The sequence below is a fragment of the Carassius gibelio genome, chromosome B11 (assembly GCF_023724105.1).
Source record: "Carassius gibelio isolate Cgi1373 ecotype wild population from Czech Republic chromosome B11, carGib1.2-hapl.c, whole genome shotgun sequence".
NCBI lineage: Eukaryota > Metazoa > Chordata > Actinopteri > Cypriniformes > Cyprinidae > Carassius > Carassius gibelio.
Genome location: NC_068406.1, coordinates 18,558,783 through 18,576,426, shown reverse-complemented (window position 1 = coordinate 18,576,426; position 17,644 = coordinate 18,558,783). Strand labels below are relative to the sequence as shown.

Sequence of the window (17,644 nt, the reverse complement as noted above, 5' to 3'; positions counted from 1 at the left end):
TTGCGGGATGTCTCAGGTAGCCTCCATCCCCTGCTGTCTGACCATATCTTCAACCGAGTGACAGGTGTTTGTACGAAGTATGCGCTCTCTCCTTCTTTCATGCTTGTGCAAATTATCCTTCTGTCAGATTTGAGAAAGACGTTCCGACTTCACCGTGGCTTTATTTTGCCTTCCTCCTCCTTAATCTGAAGCAACAGATAGTCAGCCATCTCCACGTTATCTCTGAGCTGTTTCCTCACGAGGAGAAAAACAGCCCAGAGGAGGTGAGGCAGACAGACTGTTATAGCTAAAGCTCGGCTGGATACCTCTCACAGCACCAGAGAGACATGTGGTGCATATACAACTTACTAGGCATTTGCTTGTTGACAGTGATAAAAGTTCAGAGTATTTTTTTTTTTCTTCCTGGGAGTAAAGCGAGGTTCGGGATGGGTATGGGAAGAGGTTGGGAGCCCTGACAAATGGTAGTCGTGCGCTGACATTCAGTGGGATTGGTTCTATGCGTTCAGAGCTGTTCGGGGTCTCTTTTGACGATAGGTTTTGCGGAGGTTTTGACAGCCCCTTTGCCAGCGGTCTCACTTGTCGACGATGAGGTGCATTCCAGCAGCATTAAGGAGACAAGATATCGACCACTCTCTCTGTCTCAGAAATCTTTTGACACTGTTTCGGTCTCCTGTGTGAGTAAACCTCCCTGCTCAGCTCTATACGTGAGTAGGCAAACTCACAGGAAATCATATACACTTCGTTTCACAAACTGTTGGGGGGAATCATTCGCCGTTATGTGTGCGTTGTTTTAACGCCAGATTCATTCGAAGAATTATGTAAATCAGGCAATGCTGATAAACTAAGGTGTGGGCACCTTTACTGGTATTTGGGAAATTTTCATAGACAAAATCCAGTAATTTCAAGAGGAATCCATGCAGTCAGGAATTTTGTGTGAGGGGGGACATTTCTCAACACTTATATTGTAGTGTTGTTTATTCACCGCTGGATTCACCACTGTGACCAGCAGAACGTGTGCTTGGTTTGAAAGTGTGTGAGCTGAGCTTTATACATTACTACACTCTATTGACAAAAGACAATTGACCTTTTTTGATAGCATAATTTTGCTAATGTGACTGCAGGTGTTTACTGGATGATTCAGTGAAGGACTAGTGCAATCTGGTATACTTTTTTATATTTGGGGTCTTACCACATCACTCTTTATAAATCAGAAATTGTTTTCAACTATACCACAAGACTGAATAGAAGCTACATTGCTCCAACATTTGACCAGTTATTGTTGTCGGTATCAATAGATAATATACACATACACATCTCTTTTGAAAGGCACTAGTAGTTTTGTGAACAATCTATAATGAGGATCATTTTCATAGGAATTTACATACTGAAAGGAGGCAAATTTGCACTGAAAATGTTGATAATATTGCATTTAAATATTGGTTAAACTTCATTGCGAGCAGTTAGTGAATAAAGATGTAGGATTTTGCATTGGCTGGTGGCACTGGTGCAAAATTTCACAAATATGAATATTAAAAGTAATCATAAATATTCCCTTGAATTTACAGTTAAAAAACTGGCAGCTGTGGTTGCCAGAATTCACTGTAAAATAAAAATTATAATAATAAATGTTTTTCCTATATTATAACATGCCACTGTTTTCAAAGTTACAACCATATATTTGTGTTAAACAGTTTACCAAAGACGTCTTAAAAGCAAATATTAAATGAATGAAAATGAATGTGGTTATTAAAATACTGATTTTCAATTTATACGGCACAGTAACAATTAAGTTGTTAATTGGCGTGGCGTAATGGTTAACGATAGGTTGTAGGTTCGAATCCCTCAAGGAGTGATCCATGAGTTTATTACCCTCTTGAGCAAGGCATTTAACCCCAGTTTACTCTGGGGGGATTGTCCCTGTACTAAGGCTAATGTAAGTCACTTTGGCTGTATGCAACATATCTGTATAGTTATTCTTCAAAATTGTGTACTTATACCAATTCAAGCTCTTGTATCCAGAGAAGAAGCCAATTTTTAATAGTATTTTCTTGCTTGTGCCTTGCAGTGACCACAGTGTTAGGACAGAAACATTAATCATGTTCGCTAGGTCTGCTGGTTAATATTGCGCTAACTCCTGCTTAACATTTTGGCTCTGAGGATCTTCCATTTTGTGTTCTTATCTCCAAGACCACGGCGCAAAAGGCATTTGAAATATCTGTGACCCATGATCGCTCAATCTTCTCTATCCCCCTCTCCGCACAGCACCTGCAAGACATGAAAAAGGGATAAAAGGAACATGCAGCTGTCAGCCAGGATCACGTCCAAGTGTGTGCGTCACATTCTCTTTTTCTTTTCCACCCACCTGAAGTCAGAGGCAGATAAGAAATATTATTTCCTTATATTTTAAAACTGACGTCTAATGGATTTCATTAAGCCATCTTTAAGGTTTAAAGTGAAATTAGTTTCTGAATAATTCATTGAATAAATAATGGAGATTACTATACTATGATTAACAAACTGTGAAACATGTCAGCATTTCATTTTGGGCTCCTGTATTCCAATTACAAACATTGCTATTGTGTGCATGAATTAGAGTGAGAAAGCAAAAATAAAAAAAGCATCATAATTTAGAATCATTGCGGATTAGCCTGATATCTCACCGTTCACTTGCAATGTAGATGCTGTATCATCCGATATATAATGAAGTGAGCAGTGCGACAAAGCCAGAATAATCAACATGATGCAGAGTAAATAAGAGATTTATTGTTCATTGCAAACAGCTTATTTTATGATAATGGGAATGTTAGCAAGAGTCCTAAACTACACACATACAGTTGGTGAGCTCCAATGGAGCGTCCAAGAAATTTTTTATGGGGTGACCAGGTGGGGATAGTAAAAATCTTTGGGTGGCGAACTAGAAAGGCTGTTGCAAGCTATGCAGCTTGCAGTTTTGTAGATTTAGAATTTGCTGTGGTCAACAAACCATGTAATACCAAGTAAAAATGAGTCAACAATAGAGAAATTACCAGTTCCACATAAAATGTGGTAAATTATTTAAAAATATTTTTTATCATCATTAATAGTAATATTAACCTTTTTTTAAAGTTTTTTTTTTTCATTCTTTCTTTTTTTAAGCTACAGTCCATAACTTTTTATTTTTTATTTTTTTTACAAAATGTATATAATAAGCGAGTACACCATTAATCCATTAACCAAACTGTATTCTTAGCTTGTTCATAAGTGCTTATATTCTTACTACCGTATTTTCCGGACTATAAGTCACACTTTTTTTCATAGTTTGGCTGGTCCTGTGACTTATAGTCAGGTGCGACTTATTTATCAAAATTAATTTGACATGAACCAAGAGAAATGAACCGAGAGAAAAGACCGAGAGGGCGCCTCTTGCGGCTGTAGACGGTAATGTTTTCTCTTGGTACTTGGTTCTAAATAAATGCGACTTATAGTCCAGTGCGACTTTATATATGTTTTTTTCCTCATCATGGTGTATTTTTGGACTGATGCGACTTATGCTCAGGTGCGACTTATAGTCCGAAAAATACGGTATTTAGACTGGTTCTGGTAGCCCAGTACCTGCGTATACTGATATGATCAGCCCTATAGTGAACCACTTTACCTTTTCCCGCATTCCAATCCGGTCTTTAATATGTAACACTCATCTGTTACTGCAGTGATTTAATAGGCAAATTAAAGGCTGTCTAGCTCATTGGACTGGTCAGGGATGTATTTATTGCATGTATTAATGTGTGCTGCTTCCAGGCTGCAGATGAAATGAGCTGAATGTTAGCAAGCTATTTATGGGCTGATATGAAAGCTTGAAGATGACTGAAAATTGATTCATTTCAATAAGAACTGGATATATACGGGGAAATGGTATAATGTCGAAAGAGCCGGGCCTTTCCGTGCGCCAGACCGGCATTGTAAATAAGTCTTTATTTTTAATAAGCTCACATGGTGAAATGGAGGCTAATAAAGTTCACATCAAAATTATGCACTTAAATCATTGGCTTTCCAGTGTAATGCCGTATCGGAGAGAGAATTAGCGGGAAATAGGAAGGGGTCGACTGTGGTTGTGTAAGCCATTAAGTGTGTCAGGTATTATGTCGTTCTTTTCAAGCTTGACAACCTTAGCATTTTTCAGTCTCCCAGAAAACGGATTTTGCTTAGCTCTCTCAGCAGCGTTACCAGCACAGCAATCGTGTCTAATGGATTTTCCAGCTCCGCAACGGCTGAACACACAGAAAAGTTACAGAGAGACTGACAGAGAGGTCATACACGTCCTCCTTAAACTTTTTTTTCCTTGTGTGTGTGTGTGTGTGTGTGTGTGCTGCAAATGTTTATTTATTAACAGGGAGCTCAGAGGACCTGCCAAAGGGCTCCAGAGCTGATGAGATAGTGTGAGAGGTGAGAAGCCTTGTTGAGGAATATGTGAATGTGGTTTGAGACCACACGTGATAAGCCAGTTTGTGTGTAGAGAGTGTGTAGGTGTGTATGTGAGGATCCCTTGCCCTGATCATTTTGGAGGACTTGCAGGCTAAAACGAAAAACCTTGAAAGCTTGCTCTATAAAAATGGAAATACAGCAGAGTATATGTGCCATGGCATTATTCAAATCGTGCCAAATATGCCCAATAATATCACACTTGCTTCATATTGTAACAAGGTGGCTATCATAAAAGGAATAGTTCACCCAAAAATGAAAATTGTCATGATTTCCTCATGTGTTATTCAAAACTTGGTGGTTTGTGTTCTTCTGTAAGACACAAAAGAAGATATTTTGAAGAATGTTGTGGAATGTCCCTTTAAATATCCTTATTCCTAACCACTGACATCTTATTCAGTGCAAATTATTATTATTTTTATTTTTTTCAGAAATCTATTTTGTGGATTTTTAATAACTGTTTAATGTAAAGAAACATTTTAGACACTTTTTCAGAACTACTTTTTTGTCCCATTAGAATTTCCCTGCATATTTGTGCAATTATGCATAATCTATAATGATAAATAATAAACAAACACAGTATACATACATATACTGTATTATGCAAACAAAAACTTTTATTTTGCATGAGATTAACCATTTGACAGCACTAAATATCACTGCTTTAACTGTATTTTTAGTCAAACATTGTAATGGTAGTTGTACAAAAACAGCTAAAATGTTTTTTATTTAAAGTTATAAGAGTTGAGAAGATGATTTTTAGAAGCCAATATGATGACATTGACTAAAATGAGCTGAATCGCTAATAACCAAGTGCATAATGCATTGCTTGCGCATCTCAAGCTTATTTGCGGCACAACTAAAAGGAAAATAAAAATCAAGACGACAACGGCTGTTTCAAACGTCAGTGGAGATCCGGAAGGCCTGTAGTGAGCGTGTCCTTTGGAAGGTCAACTTTATGATCAATGGATGAAAAAAAAGGAAATCAGGAACTCACAAAGAGAAGAAAGCAAACATACTGCGCCGCAAAGACGCAAGCATTTGACCTTTAAGGGTTTTTGTTCCGTGGTGAGATCAGAATCTGATAAGGAAAAAAGAAATTTAGCAGCCGTTGCACAGGGAGAAGCCAGAGATAGTCAGACAGTGGAGGCCTGTCACAGCTATTGTGCCGTTGCTCTTTGAGAAAACAATGAGTGTCCCTGAGGACCCAGTACGGCCACCTGCCACTAAATGGCAAAGGAAGAGATTGCTTTGACAGTAACCTGCAGAGGGAGCAACCTTGAGAGTGTGTGTATTTGCATGTGTGTATGTGAACGTGTAAATTAGACACAGAAAGGTCAGAACTGCTGTCTTATAGCGTTCTTTGAGCTTACAGTCTCAGCGCTCAGCATGCTTTAACAGGCAGAGCGCAGGTGGAAACTATATCTTCGCATGCTGTGTTGTCACCTGTCGTCTTGATCAGGCGAAACCGTCTTTCAGAAGTCCTACAAAAATAGGTCAGGGAACATCATTTCTAATAAATTAATTCATTTTAAGTAAACATGCTCATTTGTTTGTTTATTGCGCTTTTAACTCCGGTTCAAAGCTCATTCAGGAAATGAAAATGAGATGTCCTTGAGATCTCTTTCATTAGTCATTTTTAGCTATGGAAATCAACAAAGAGCTGCTAGAAGCTGCCGGAAAAGACTGATGCAGATGAATGTAACGTTTAGACAAACAGATATGTCTGGAACAGGTCACAGCCACTTCAAACAGAACCTCCAGGAGATAAAATATGGATTCATTTCTAAAAGGTGCGCCATTGACCGTTAAAGAGTGTTCTAGGTCTGGTGAGGGAGGTATTGATTTTCACGGTCTCTTTCTAAGGTGCTAGACTGAATATTTTAAAAATAAAAGACAACATAATTAAACCGTTTCACACTAGTGTTTTTTTCTCTGATGGATCAGATTGTAGCAGCTTGGCTGGACAGATAAACAAATAAACAGAATAATCATCCAATCAAATTCATATCACACTGCTCTAGACTCTAGACTACATGCTGTGGCCGGTGGCACTCGTTTCAAATCTTGAGAAATTGTTTTGTCATTCATTTCCTTTTATTCGCTAACCGTCTGCAATCAGATTGAGAGAAATTTGAATCATTTACATTTTGTCAGTTATCAGACGCTTTTATCCAAAGCAACTACTAACTGAGGACAATAGAAGCAATCAAAACCAACAAAAGAGCAATATTATGACAAGACTTGGTTGGGCTGATGCAGAACAGGTAGCAAGGTTTTATGTTTTATAATAAATAAAAAGAAAATAAGTAGAATCAAATATTTTTGATGTGAAAACGTGTGTGCAATATTATTACCAGCATTGTTTTTTCACAATAAATATTTTAAGAAATAGAATATAGTTTTAAGAAATGCAAGACTTTTTTTGACCACATATTTTGTTTCTTTTCTCTAATTTTTGCATAATTTCTTTAAAGCAGCTTTTACCAAACTTTTTGCACTAGAGTTGACATTAACATTAATGATATTCATTTTATTTAAATATGTATATTTTTAATAAGTGTTTTATTTTAATGTTATTTTTTATTGTAGCTTTATTTTGAATTTTATGCTGTTATTTAATTATTCACTGTTCATCAAATCCTGACGCAGTCCCCTTAATCAGATGCAAAACCAACACACAGACAACATTTGCAAATAAGTTATGCTGTCAGTGAGTGCAATTCATTCTCAGTGAATTCATCCCTTAGTATTTTGACTTTCTTTCAACATGTTTCGCCTGTCAGATCCAACAATGAGTCTTTTTTGCTACAAAAATTGTAGATATGTATTGAATGGCAGTTTTCCGTTCAGAGCTGGTAAATCTATGACAGTGGGCACAGATGGAAGATTTAATCATCTGGACATAAGACTACTTACAGTTATGAGTAAAAAGAAATATTTCATGAACAATTGACAGCTTTGGTCCATCTAACAGATTTTTGTGACAGGATGTAGCTATAACTGTGTCAAATACGGATGGGTCACCATGGTTGTTACACCACTAGTCTGTTAGAAAGATTGATTAGTGTATCTAGATACTTTATAACATATTTTTGCTTTGGTGTTTTTAGTAGTGGAGCTTAAATTGGCCTTTACTTTAGCTGTGAGGAAGTTTGCATGAAAAAAAAAAAACTTTAAATGCATTCCTTTTAAAGAACCGCCATTATTGCCATATACATTTCAGTGGACACCATTGGCCACTGCTGTTGTGTGTTTAAAATAGTGTACTGAGTTCAAAATAGATAAAAATGAGTCTCAGCTGTTTCAAAATATGAGAATGTGTCTTGTTTAAAAGCCCCCTCAGAAACATGGTCCAAACCGGTTCAGACAGCCCATCAACTGGCTAGCTTTGAAAATATGCTGCTTTGCACACACACAAGTTACAAAGTCAGTTTATTTTGATGAAGGCTGTCAAAGTGTGTTTGTGTGTTTTACCCCGAAACCAAATCTCCAGTCAGCAGATAGATATTTTTCAGCATTTTTTTGGTTTTGAGGATTGTTACGCTTCTTTCGAATACGTATTTACTTGTATGAGTGTGAAAACAAAAAAGACTGGAAAAATGAGGAGAGCTATACAACATCCACAGACCTCTGGTGGAAATGATAGCAGCAAATTAAAATTGCTGTTCCATTTAGGGAATTGGGATTACTTGCCTTCAAGAAAAGAAAAAAAAGGCAAGAAAGTAGAGAGAAATGCTGAGAAAATAAAGTGTTAAAGAGAGATAAAGCTAGGCGGAAGGAAACGCAAATTAAAAGCTTACTAACATCCCAGAACTTCAGTCAGTCCTTCTTGACAGAAGCGTTCTGTGTATTTTATTATTTATCAAATGTGCCTTCTGGGGAAATATTCTGAAGACTATTCAACTCAACAAGGGAACTGTGAATTAGAGAATGCAAGCATCCCAGCCCTCCATTTTCTCTGGCTTTTGTCTTCAGAATGATCACGTGTGTACTTATGTTCTATGAATAAGGATGAGTGCCTTGTCTCTGTACATATATATCAAACTCTGTGGCACTCTACAACTTGCATGAATGCGAAAAGCATGTTGAGTCGAATCGTCTGGCTGGCTGAGCAGAGCTGCTGCTGTTTGTTTACCTGTAATCTTGTTCCTCTGGAGAGGTGATCAACACTAAAGTTGCTTCAGGCTTCTGTAGTGTCCTTGCGTCACACTTTAATGAACGCCCAGAAAAGCCTCAAGGCTGGTGTCTTCACTTCCTTAAAACAAGCCAGGACAAAGGCCTGGAGAGACACCAACAAATGTGTCGCACAAATATGATATGTGATATGGACACCGTGCGGTGTGGTTGTTACCACATAGTTTATTTATTTATTTACATTATTAAATTTTTTTGCTCCATTTTTCTGGGAACCCCCTGGTACCCTCTTGAGGGGGGTCCGTTTGAAAACTTTTGGTCATGACTAATTAAAGTTGGAATGGTCAAGTCTGAAAAGTAACCCAGATGTTCCTGTATTGCTACTTAAATAGTTATTTCGTTAAATAGTGCTGTTTATCATGTTTTAATTTATGTCGTGTAAATTAGATAGTTTGTTGTAATTAGTGTAAATAGCTTTCTTGCTCCATTTGTTATTGCAATCCTAATTACATTTTGGTATCTCACTTTTAGAATAAAAACAGGTTTATAATAGATATGTTGCTTTGCATTATCCACATTATTTTTTTGTTGTAGTACCAGCATGTAAACAAATAATAAACAAACGTGAAAATAGTAGCTTTTAACAATGCAGTGAATGCACATTTATAACCTAAATACATCTGGTTAAAGGCTAATCAAGCATTTTTTCCTTTTTTTCATGAATGAATGAATGAATGAATGAATGAAGTTTGAATGAAGTGCACAAGGTTTTTGGTTGGATGTGATCAATTGACTGAGCGATTTACTCTGTAATCCGTCCGAGCATTTCAACGGATTCAGTTTCAGCCGATAACTTGGGTTTAATTCAGTCCAGTCTGTGAAATGGATTCAGCCAGTTTATTAAAAAGAACCAATTCAAAAGAATGCACCCAATTGGTTGTCAGTGTGACTAATGTTTTTGTAAGAAGCACACACTTTTCTTTCATGCCAATGAGGTGTATTAATCACGTTGACACCTCCGACTGATGTTCATTTCCCATTCTTTTAATTGTTTCCACTTCTCTGGGCTTCCGCACAACTTCTTTATCTCGTGTCCGCTCTATTTTCCTGGGGCCTAAAGCACATCCTTCTGTACCATGAGCTTCCAATTGTGAGATAAGAGAAGGCAGAGAGAACAGCAGTGACCAGATTCTCTTCTGCAGATCTAGAGCAGATCAACACTCAATGCCTGAAAACACGGCCATGTCCTTAAGGATCTCACTATCCTTGAGGGGCCTTTTTTTTCTTTGTTTCTTTTTTTTTTTTTTTTTTAGAAAAAATGCAACAAAATATAATTTTTATTATTTTTGTTTAATTGTATATTGAAATGGTTTTATGAACTTAAGACTATCATGTGAAATTGATTTTAGTAAATTATGTTAAAATTAGCAGCAACTCAAAATACACTGAGTTCAATTGTATTAGGCTTATTTCATGGACTAACGATGACGAACACTTTTACATTACTAAATCTACAATCTAGGTTAATTAAAAAATATACTATTATTTATCGATTTTTGTTACTGGTCATGTTAAATGATTTTGTATGTGTAAACGAACATGTTAGTATTGAAACTTATATTTTCATTATATTTAAAAAAATACTGTTGTTTTTATACACTAACATTCAACGTTTTGGCAGTTTTCTTTTTTTTTTTTTTTTAAAGAAAGGAATAATTCAACAAGGAATATTAAACTGATCAAAAGTGACAGTAAACACAACTTTGTGCAGATGTTTCCAAATCTGCATATTAATGATTTCTGAAGGATCGTGTGGCAATGAAGACTGGAGTAACAATGCTGAAAATTCAGCTTTGCCACCACAGGAATAAATTAAATTTTAAAATATACTCTGATAGAAAACAATTATTTAAAATTGTAATAATATTTTGCTGTATTACTGTTTTTTAATTGTATTACTAACAGTAGTTTATGTATATAAAGTATACATAAATAAAACATACCTATTTCTAACAGTACTCTTTTCATGTAAAGTAGTTTCAAAGTGCTACTGCTACATCTTACAGCAGTATCGCACCATATTGCTTCTAAACACCTTATGTTAGCAGAGCAAATGTGTCTACAGGTGTGCAGGGTTTTTTTTTTTTTGGGAGTATTTTAATGAATATATGCTACTTACAGTTGATTGAGTTTGTAATATTAATAATAATAAACTGTAGTGTAGTAATTCCATGACCCTTGCTGAAGCATTGCACATGTGCTTTCAAAGTTTATACTTCTTCAACATTGCACTGCACAATTAAAATCCCCCAGAAACTAGGCTAATTATACTCCAAATATACTGCCACATGGCATCGGGAAAGCTGAGGATGGCTGTTCTTAACATATTAGTTCTCCAGGATGGCTATACACCACTATATGCAAGAAGCAGGAAAACAACTGGTCATACATTAGTTGTATTTCAGCCCATTGGCCTGCAGGACTCAGAAAACCTGGTTCAGTTCACAGTTGAGAACTCACTTAAATGTTTTCGTCCTCTGATTTGTGGACAAAGTGTCAAGACCTGTTGATTAAGTTCTACTTGGCATTGCAGGACCTCAGTGATCAAGGCTAAAGAGTAAAAGATGGCTTTCGAGAGCTCTTTCAGAGAGAAACATAAATAATACAGGGCAGATAGATGTGGGGGGTGGTTACAGCATATTTGTATCTCAGGCACCTAGCAGCGTCACACAAAAAGTGCTGTGTGCAGAAGTAAAACAAGTGTTTTGGTTCATTTCCACTAATTAGCAGTCCAGCCGTGTGATTTTGTGAGGAGGATTTGAAGCACGTCCGATCTCTCTGCCATAGCTTTTTTTTCCCCAACACAAACTACCCCTCAAACTCCAGACCTATCAATTCGCAACTTGTTAGATTTTGCCATTCCAAAGGGAAATTCACAAAACCGCGTATTAAAGTGTTTACTCAACATCCTGAGTGCATAATATGACAGTCACATCTGCGAATGTCATATTCCTCACAAACAGTACATTTATACAGTTATGAGACTGTGAAGAGCGGCACAGACTTAGAGTGTTATAACCCACTTCGCTTCATCAAGCATAACCGCCATTGTCAAAAGTGACAGAATGTTTGGGTCAGGGGGGACCCGCGTGAGTGTGTGCCTGGGTTGGTGCGTGTGTGCGAGGGTAACAGTTTGGTGCCCTCACTGTCCTCCTGTCTTTGTGTTGTGCGGGTCCGCTGGTCGTACAGAGAGTTCTGTGCCGCCGTACATTATTCCTCCGTCAGTCAAGCGGAACAATGCAGCCCTCCAGTAGCAGAGCTGAAGACCTTGCCACGTGTATGTGTGTGTATTCACACGCACACATCTACACTGTGCAGTTGTGAGTGTGTGGATGTCTTTGTGAATGTCATGCCCGTTTTTCCCAGTACTACCTGCAGTGGTGCAGCAGGTGGACCTGATCAGGGATGGGTTAATGGGAAGGACTATATTTTATTCCTGCAAATACTTTTAAACAATACCCTTTTTTGGCAGCCACCATTTAGGCAGAGAACTTTAAAATATATATATATCACCTAGAAATAAAAACTACTTTCTTATGCCCTCAATGTCATTCAGTACTCAATTAGTTGCTCTACTATACAAATGTCTTTTTCAAAGTTTTTGAAAGAAGTCTCTTATAATCACCAAGGCTGAATTAGATATTTTTTTTATTTCTTTACGCCAATCTTGGTTGTCATATTATCTTTAAAAAACAATTCTAATATGCTGATTTGGTGCTCAAGAAACATAATTTATCAATGTTGGACACTATTGTGCGGTTTAATATTTTTGTGGAAACTGTGCTGCCTTTTTTCAGGATTCTCCTTTAAATAATTCAAAATAGCAGAATTTATTTGAAATATTAACAATATTTTTAACATTATAAATATCTTACTATCATTTTTGGTCAATTTAATGTGTCTTTGTTGAATATAAGTATTTATAGTTTCCAAAAAATTAAAAAAGAGACACTCAAGAAGCAGTGATATTTAATGTTGGCAAACTGAATTGTGTTTGCATATTTCTAATTGAAACAGGAAGTTGGAACCAGACATGTGTCAATATCGCCAATAGCCATTAGTATACATCAAAACCTAGAAAATTCACACTTAATAGCTTGTACCAAAAAACACAAAACAAAAAAAAGCCATCAAGACACTTCAAAATGAATAAACTAGATCTTTTGTATCAAGTTTGGAAAACAATACAAGTAGACAGATAGATGCTAAAGATAAATCTGCAAAAACACTAGCCTGAGGATGCTTGTGTTTATAATTTAGTTATGGATCTTATTCCAAAAAGCATTTTATTAGACAAAACAATGTGTGTAGTACAAGTTGTGCTAGCAATATTTTTGATTCATTTCAAGTGAATTTGCAAGGTAAGGTTTCGGTGTACACTGGCATATAGATGAACCTAATGCTTACAGACATCAAGTAAAAACCACAAATCTCCAGCTTTGATGCTCTCATCCCTTTAAATCCCATCCATATGGCAGGAGTTGTTTTTCCACTCACAGCTGATTCATGAGCTGCTTCATCTTCAGCTCCAGATGACCCCTGCACACCTCTCTGTGTCCAAACACCACCCAGTAAGGCAAAGAGCTTGTTGTAAAGCTCCTGAGTTTGTGATGTTGTTCTGTTTGTGAGCGCAGGGCTGAATGACCTTCAGGGGAGCCTGCAGAGAACATCAAACGCTGCAGCTCTCCTGAACTGTCTTAACCTGTACCGTAGGCCTGAACGTGGAGAGAGGATGCACCTCACAGCCACTCAATCCCCACCATCATAGAGCTGCTCCTGGCTATATTTTGTCTTCTTATTTCTGTGCATTCCTCATTCTATCTAGCATTCTGTCTGTCTGTCTGTCTATCTGTCCATCTTTATATCCATCTAGCCACATACTCATTGGCATACACTCATACACACTCTTACAGACATGATTCTTTAGTTTTTCTTACTCTCATTCTAGCATCTTGGTCAATATCTCGTCCACATATAGCATCTTCTTACACATTATACCTTGACATTCCAAAATCTGAATTGCAGCTTCAGTAAAGCTGCCTTGTGCAGAAATGTCAATCGTTTATTGATTTTTCTTGTTGTTTTTTTATTTATGTGCGCTGCAGTTAAAGCTTCTGACTAGAATGAGAAATTGTAATTGAATATCGTAGTGGATTTTTGCACTTCACATGGACACATTAAAACCTGTTTTGAATTGCTATTCCAAGAACCTCCTACTAAAAGGTATTTGTTATTGGATTTTCAAACTTGCAAATATTATAAGGCTACCAGTCTGTGTTAATAGTGGGCATTTTTCGAAATAGCTGATTCATTCAGGAACAAAATTAGTTTTCAATTCGAATCATTCATTATTAACACTTGTCATTAACATGTGATCTGTATCTGCATGCTCTCAAAATGCACATTAAAAAGACTATAGTAAACACATTTGCATTCACATATCATGTCCGACAAACGGTTCCTACTTTTATTATGCAAATGCTTCGCTCAACAAGCTTTACAAAATATACCAGAAACACTCAGTCCCCAGTTGCCTTATTTTCTATAAATCCTATTGATGTGGACAATATTTACAGTAGATTCGCTGTGTTCAACTTGTGGTCAGATGCTGGTCATCATATGCCAAGTGTAAACAGGAAGTTCGTCAAACAAAACACAGTGCAGATTGGTGCATAGTCAACCAGTTAGACTGTCGAATAATGCTATCTTGTTTTTAAATTTAGTATGCATGAGGAGATCAATAAATGGACTTTTCACCTGAAGCTGAGATTTGTTGGCACATGTCTGTACAACCCTGTTTTTCTTATGAAAACTAAGGGCAGAGGACGGAGAGAGTTAGAGGGAATTCTGGTTTGGCATCGTCTTTGGGCTTGTTGTTTTTTAACAAAAACACTTTGAGGCTGACCATTCTTGCGTTCCCATGCCAACATCCCATCCCATAATGAAACGATATCATGCAGGGCAACTCCTGTGAATCCAGTTTTTTTCTTATGCAAACACTTGAGGTTTAGCCTCCGTCTCTTGATCCGCAGGTTTACCCTCTGTATGTCAGTTGTGGAGTGACAAAAAGCCTTCACTGACAATAATTAGCTCATTCCATTAAAGCAAATTAGCCTAATTTACAAAAACATTGACTGCCGTTGTTGCTTCACACAAACATCCATCTCTCTTTTTTTTTTATCATGAGTGTGTTTTTGAATCTTTCCTGCTGGCAGATGTTTTTGTTGGTGCTTAGTAAGGAAGGAGAAACAAATTTAAATGATCAATTTTCCCATCAACAACAGGCTGCAATTAATGTATTCAGACCATTTGTGGAGGTTTCCAAATAGCAAAATCATTTTGATTCTTGATTTAAAAGTTCTAGACATTTTCAGGAGAACTGACAGAGTAAAATGTTATCATTCTCCCAGTAAGATGCACTATGTTTTTTTCCGTTTTGAGCAGAGCTTGTTAAAGTTGGCAGCATGCTTTCATGTGTCAGTGGTTTGGTGCTCATACTGAAAACTGCGTATTGGCCTCTTCCCCTCCCATTTGCAATTATTCACCAGATGAAACTCTGGAGTGTTGAGCAAGCCGTGCTGCAATTGGTGAAATGGATTCTACGCTTTATTAGCCTGTTGTTTTGGTGCATCTTCTGGCAGGAAGCCGTGTGGTAAATTGGATAGATGGCTTGATAAAAAGCTTGTCGTGCAAGATATTTCATTGCAGAATTATTATATATTTATTTATTTTTTTGCCTGGCACTCTTAACAAGTGACTGGGTCCCACAGTGATTCATGAAATCAATTTGTCTTGTTATCAGTGGGATTGTGGAAGAGAGATAAAATCAGTAGGAAGTGATTTTAGTTCCATCTTTCTTTCTTTTCAATCCTGAGGGAAGAAAGAGTTGAGAGAAGCGGCACTCAAATCTATTTGGCATGCTTTGACCCTCTTGTACTGGAAGTCTGCAAAGACTGAACACTGTCGGAACAATATGCAGTTGAAGTGTCACTAATGCATAGATGAGACTGGGGCTAGTTGTCACCAGGGTTTTTTTTCTTTTCTTTTTTATTTTATAAAACAAAAAATTTTTTCATCTCTAGTGGTTTTGTTTAGAACGTCTTCGTAAAAATCATCCTCATGTTCTTAGCCCAAATTTAAATATAAAATTTTTGTTTTTACTGTAGAAACTATAGCTATAGTGTTGGGTCACATATGTTTTGAATGCTGTTTATGACTTTATATGAAATTTTAAATGCAATAAAAGTGCAAAATGAACAGTAGAAATTTAAAGAAAAAAAGCTTTAATATATGCGTCTTTACAGAAATAGATTTTCAAAAATGAATTTAAATGAATAATTCATCAAAAACAATTATATTTGCTTAATATTTACTCAACCTCAGGCCATCCAAGATGTAGAAATTTAGCATCACATCACTTGCTCACCAATCGATCCACTGCAGTGAATGGGTGCCATCAGAATGAAACAGCTGATAAAAACATCACAATAGTCCTCAAATAACAAACACACAGCTTTTCAGTTTTCACAAGACGTTCATTTATGGACTGGAGTTGTGTGGATATCGTGATGTTTCATTCTGACGGCACCCATTCACTCAAGATGATCCATTGTGATGTGCAAGTGATGTAATACTAAATTTCTCCACATCTGCTCCAGTCAAGATACATCTACATCTCGGCTTGCCTGAGGGTGAGAAAATGTCCACCAAATTTCACCACGTTTTCTGGTGAACTCTTCCTTCAACCTGAGAAATAGGAACTATTTGTGAAAAGTCCCTGACTCCCATATACATCGAGCAGAAGTGGTCTACTAAAGTTCTGTGACCGAACTTCTGGTAAAAGTGAAATAGAGCTCTATTTTTTAAACTGTGATTAATCTAGACATGGCACATGGCTCTCTCTCTCTCTCACTTGCTCGCTCGCTCACTTTAAGTAGAGCTGAAGCTGTGGAACTTTCCCTCAGGTGTAACTGAACGGACCATCTGCTATTGTTGACCAGAACCCTTTCCAAGCAACCATAGCGGGAGAAAGCATGTGACTCACTCATTCTGTTTGCTCTCTTCACTTGTTTTAAGAGAAACTGAATTTTTCACACTTCTCTTATTAAGAGAATCCTCTTTTGTATGTACTCTAAACATTATCGACAAATGATGTCTTATGTTCAGTACATTGCTTATGCTATTGAATTTAGCCATAGCCCATCATTTATTACATGTATAATTCATTTAATTGATTTGTCTATTGGTCTGTATGTGGCTGAATGAATTATTGAATCAATAACGCCTTGTCCGCCTTAAATGTAATAACTACATAACATTCATACTGTATTTAATGACGATGTTTTATTTAATAAGCAGTCTAGCATAGTAGGGGAGATAGACAATGACAAATGTGTGGGCAAGAGCAATGAAACGTTGGCCAAATATAAGATAGCTTTGAACAGTGTTTGCATCTGGCAGCAATGAGAGTTTCGTTGTTATTATTTAATGTCTTTCTTACCCTCCCTTTCTCTCTGTTCTTGCAGTGAAGTTCGAAACCTGTCAACAAATAGAGGAGGTTTCTTTCGAAAGCAGTGACCCAAAGTTCAGCGTTCGACCGGATGGCTCTCTTTACGCAGAGCAACATGTGACTAATCTAACTGAACCCATTCAGTTTATGGTGACAGCCAGAGACAGCGCGGGAAAGTATATCTGGGAGACCACTGTTAAACTGGCCCTCGCTGGACACCTGCTATCACCTCCTGTTAACCAGGCAAGGACAAATTATGTGTCATTTATGGCAAATATTATTCCAAAAACATCTGTTTGTGAACAGATTTGTGTTGAGCTCATTTTTTATAAGCCACATATGTTATCTTTATATTTTATTTATTTAGCTATAGTATTAATAAATGTAATTTTAAATATATTTATGTTAAGTAGTTATTTATAAATAAATAAAAAAATAACTTGGTAACTATTTTACTGAATTCATTGTTTTTTACTGAAT

General features: G+C 36.8%; 1 protein-coding gene across 1 annotated transcript in view; it reads left to right on the top strand.

Annotated features, from left to right (window-relative positions):
• LOC127967721 (cadherin-4-like) overlaps window positions 1–17,644 on the top strand; it is a 188,889-nt gene that overhangs the window by 104,020 nt on the left and 67,225 nt on the right. Inside the window, exon 4 of the mRNA XM_052568361.1 lies at window positions 17,181–17,407. Within this exon, the coding sequence (XP_052424321.1) occupies window positions 17,181–17,407 (227 nt within the window). The remainder of the gene's footprint in view (window positions 1–17,180; window positions 17,408–17,644) is intronic.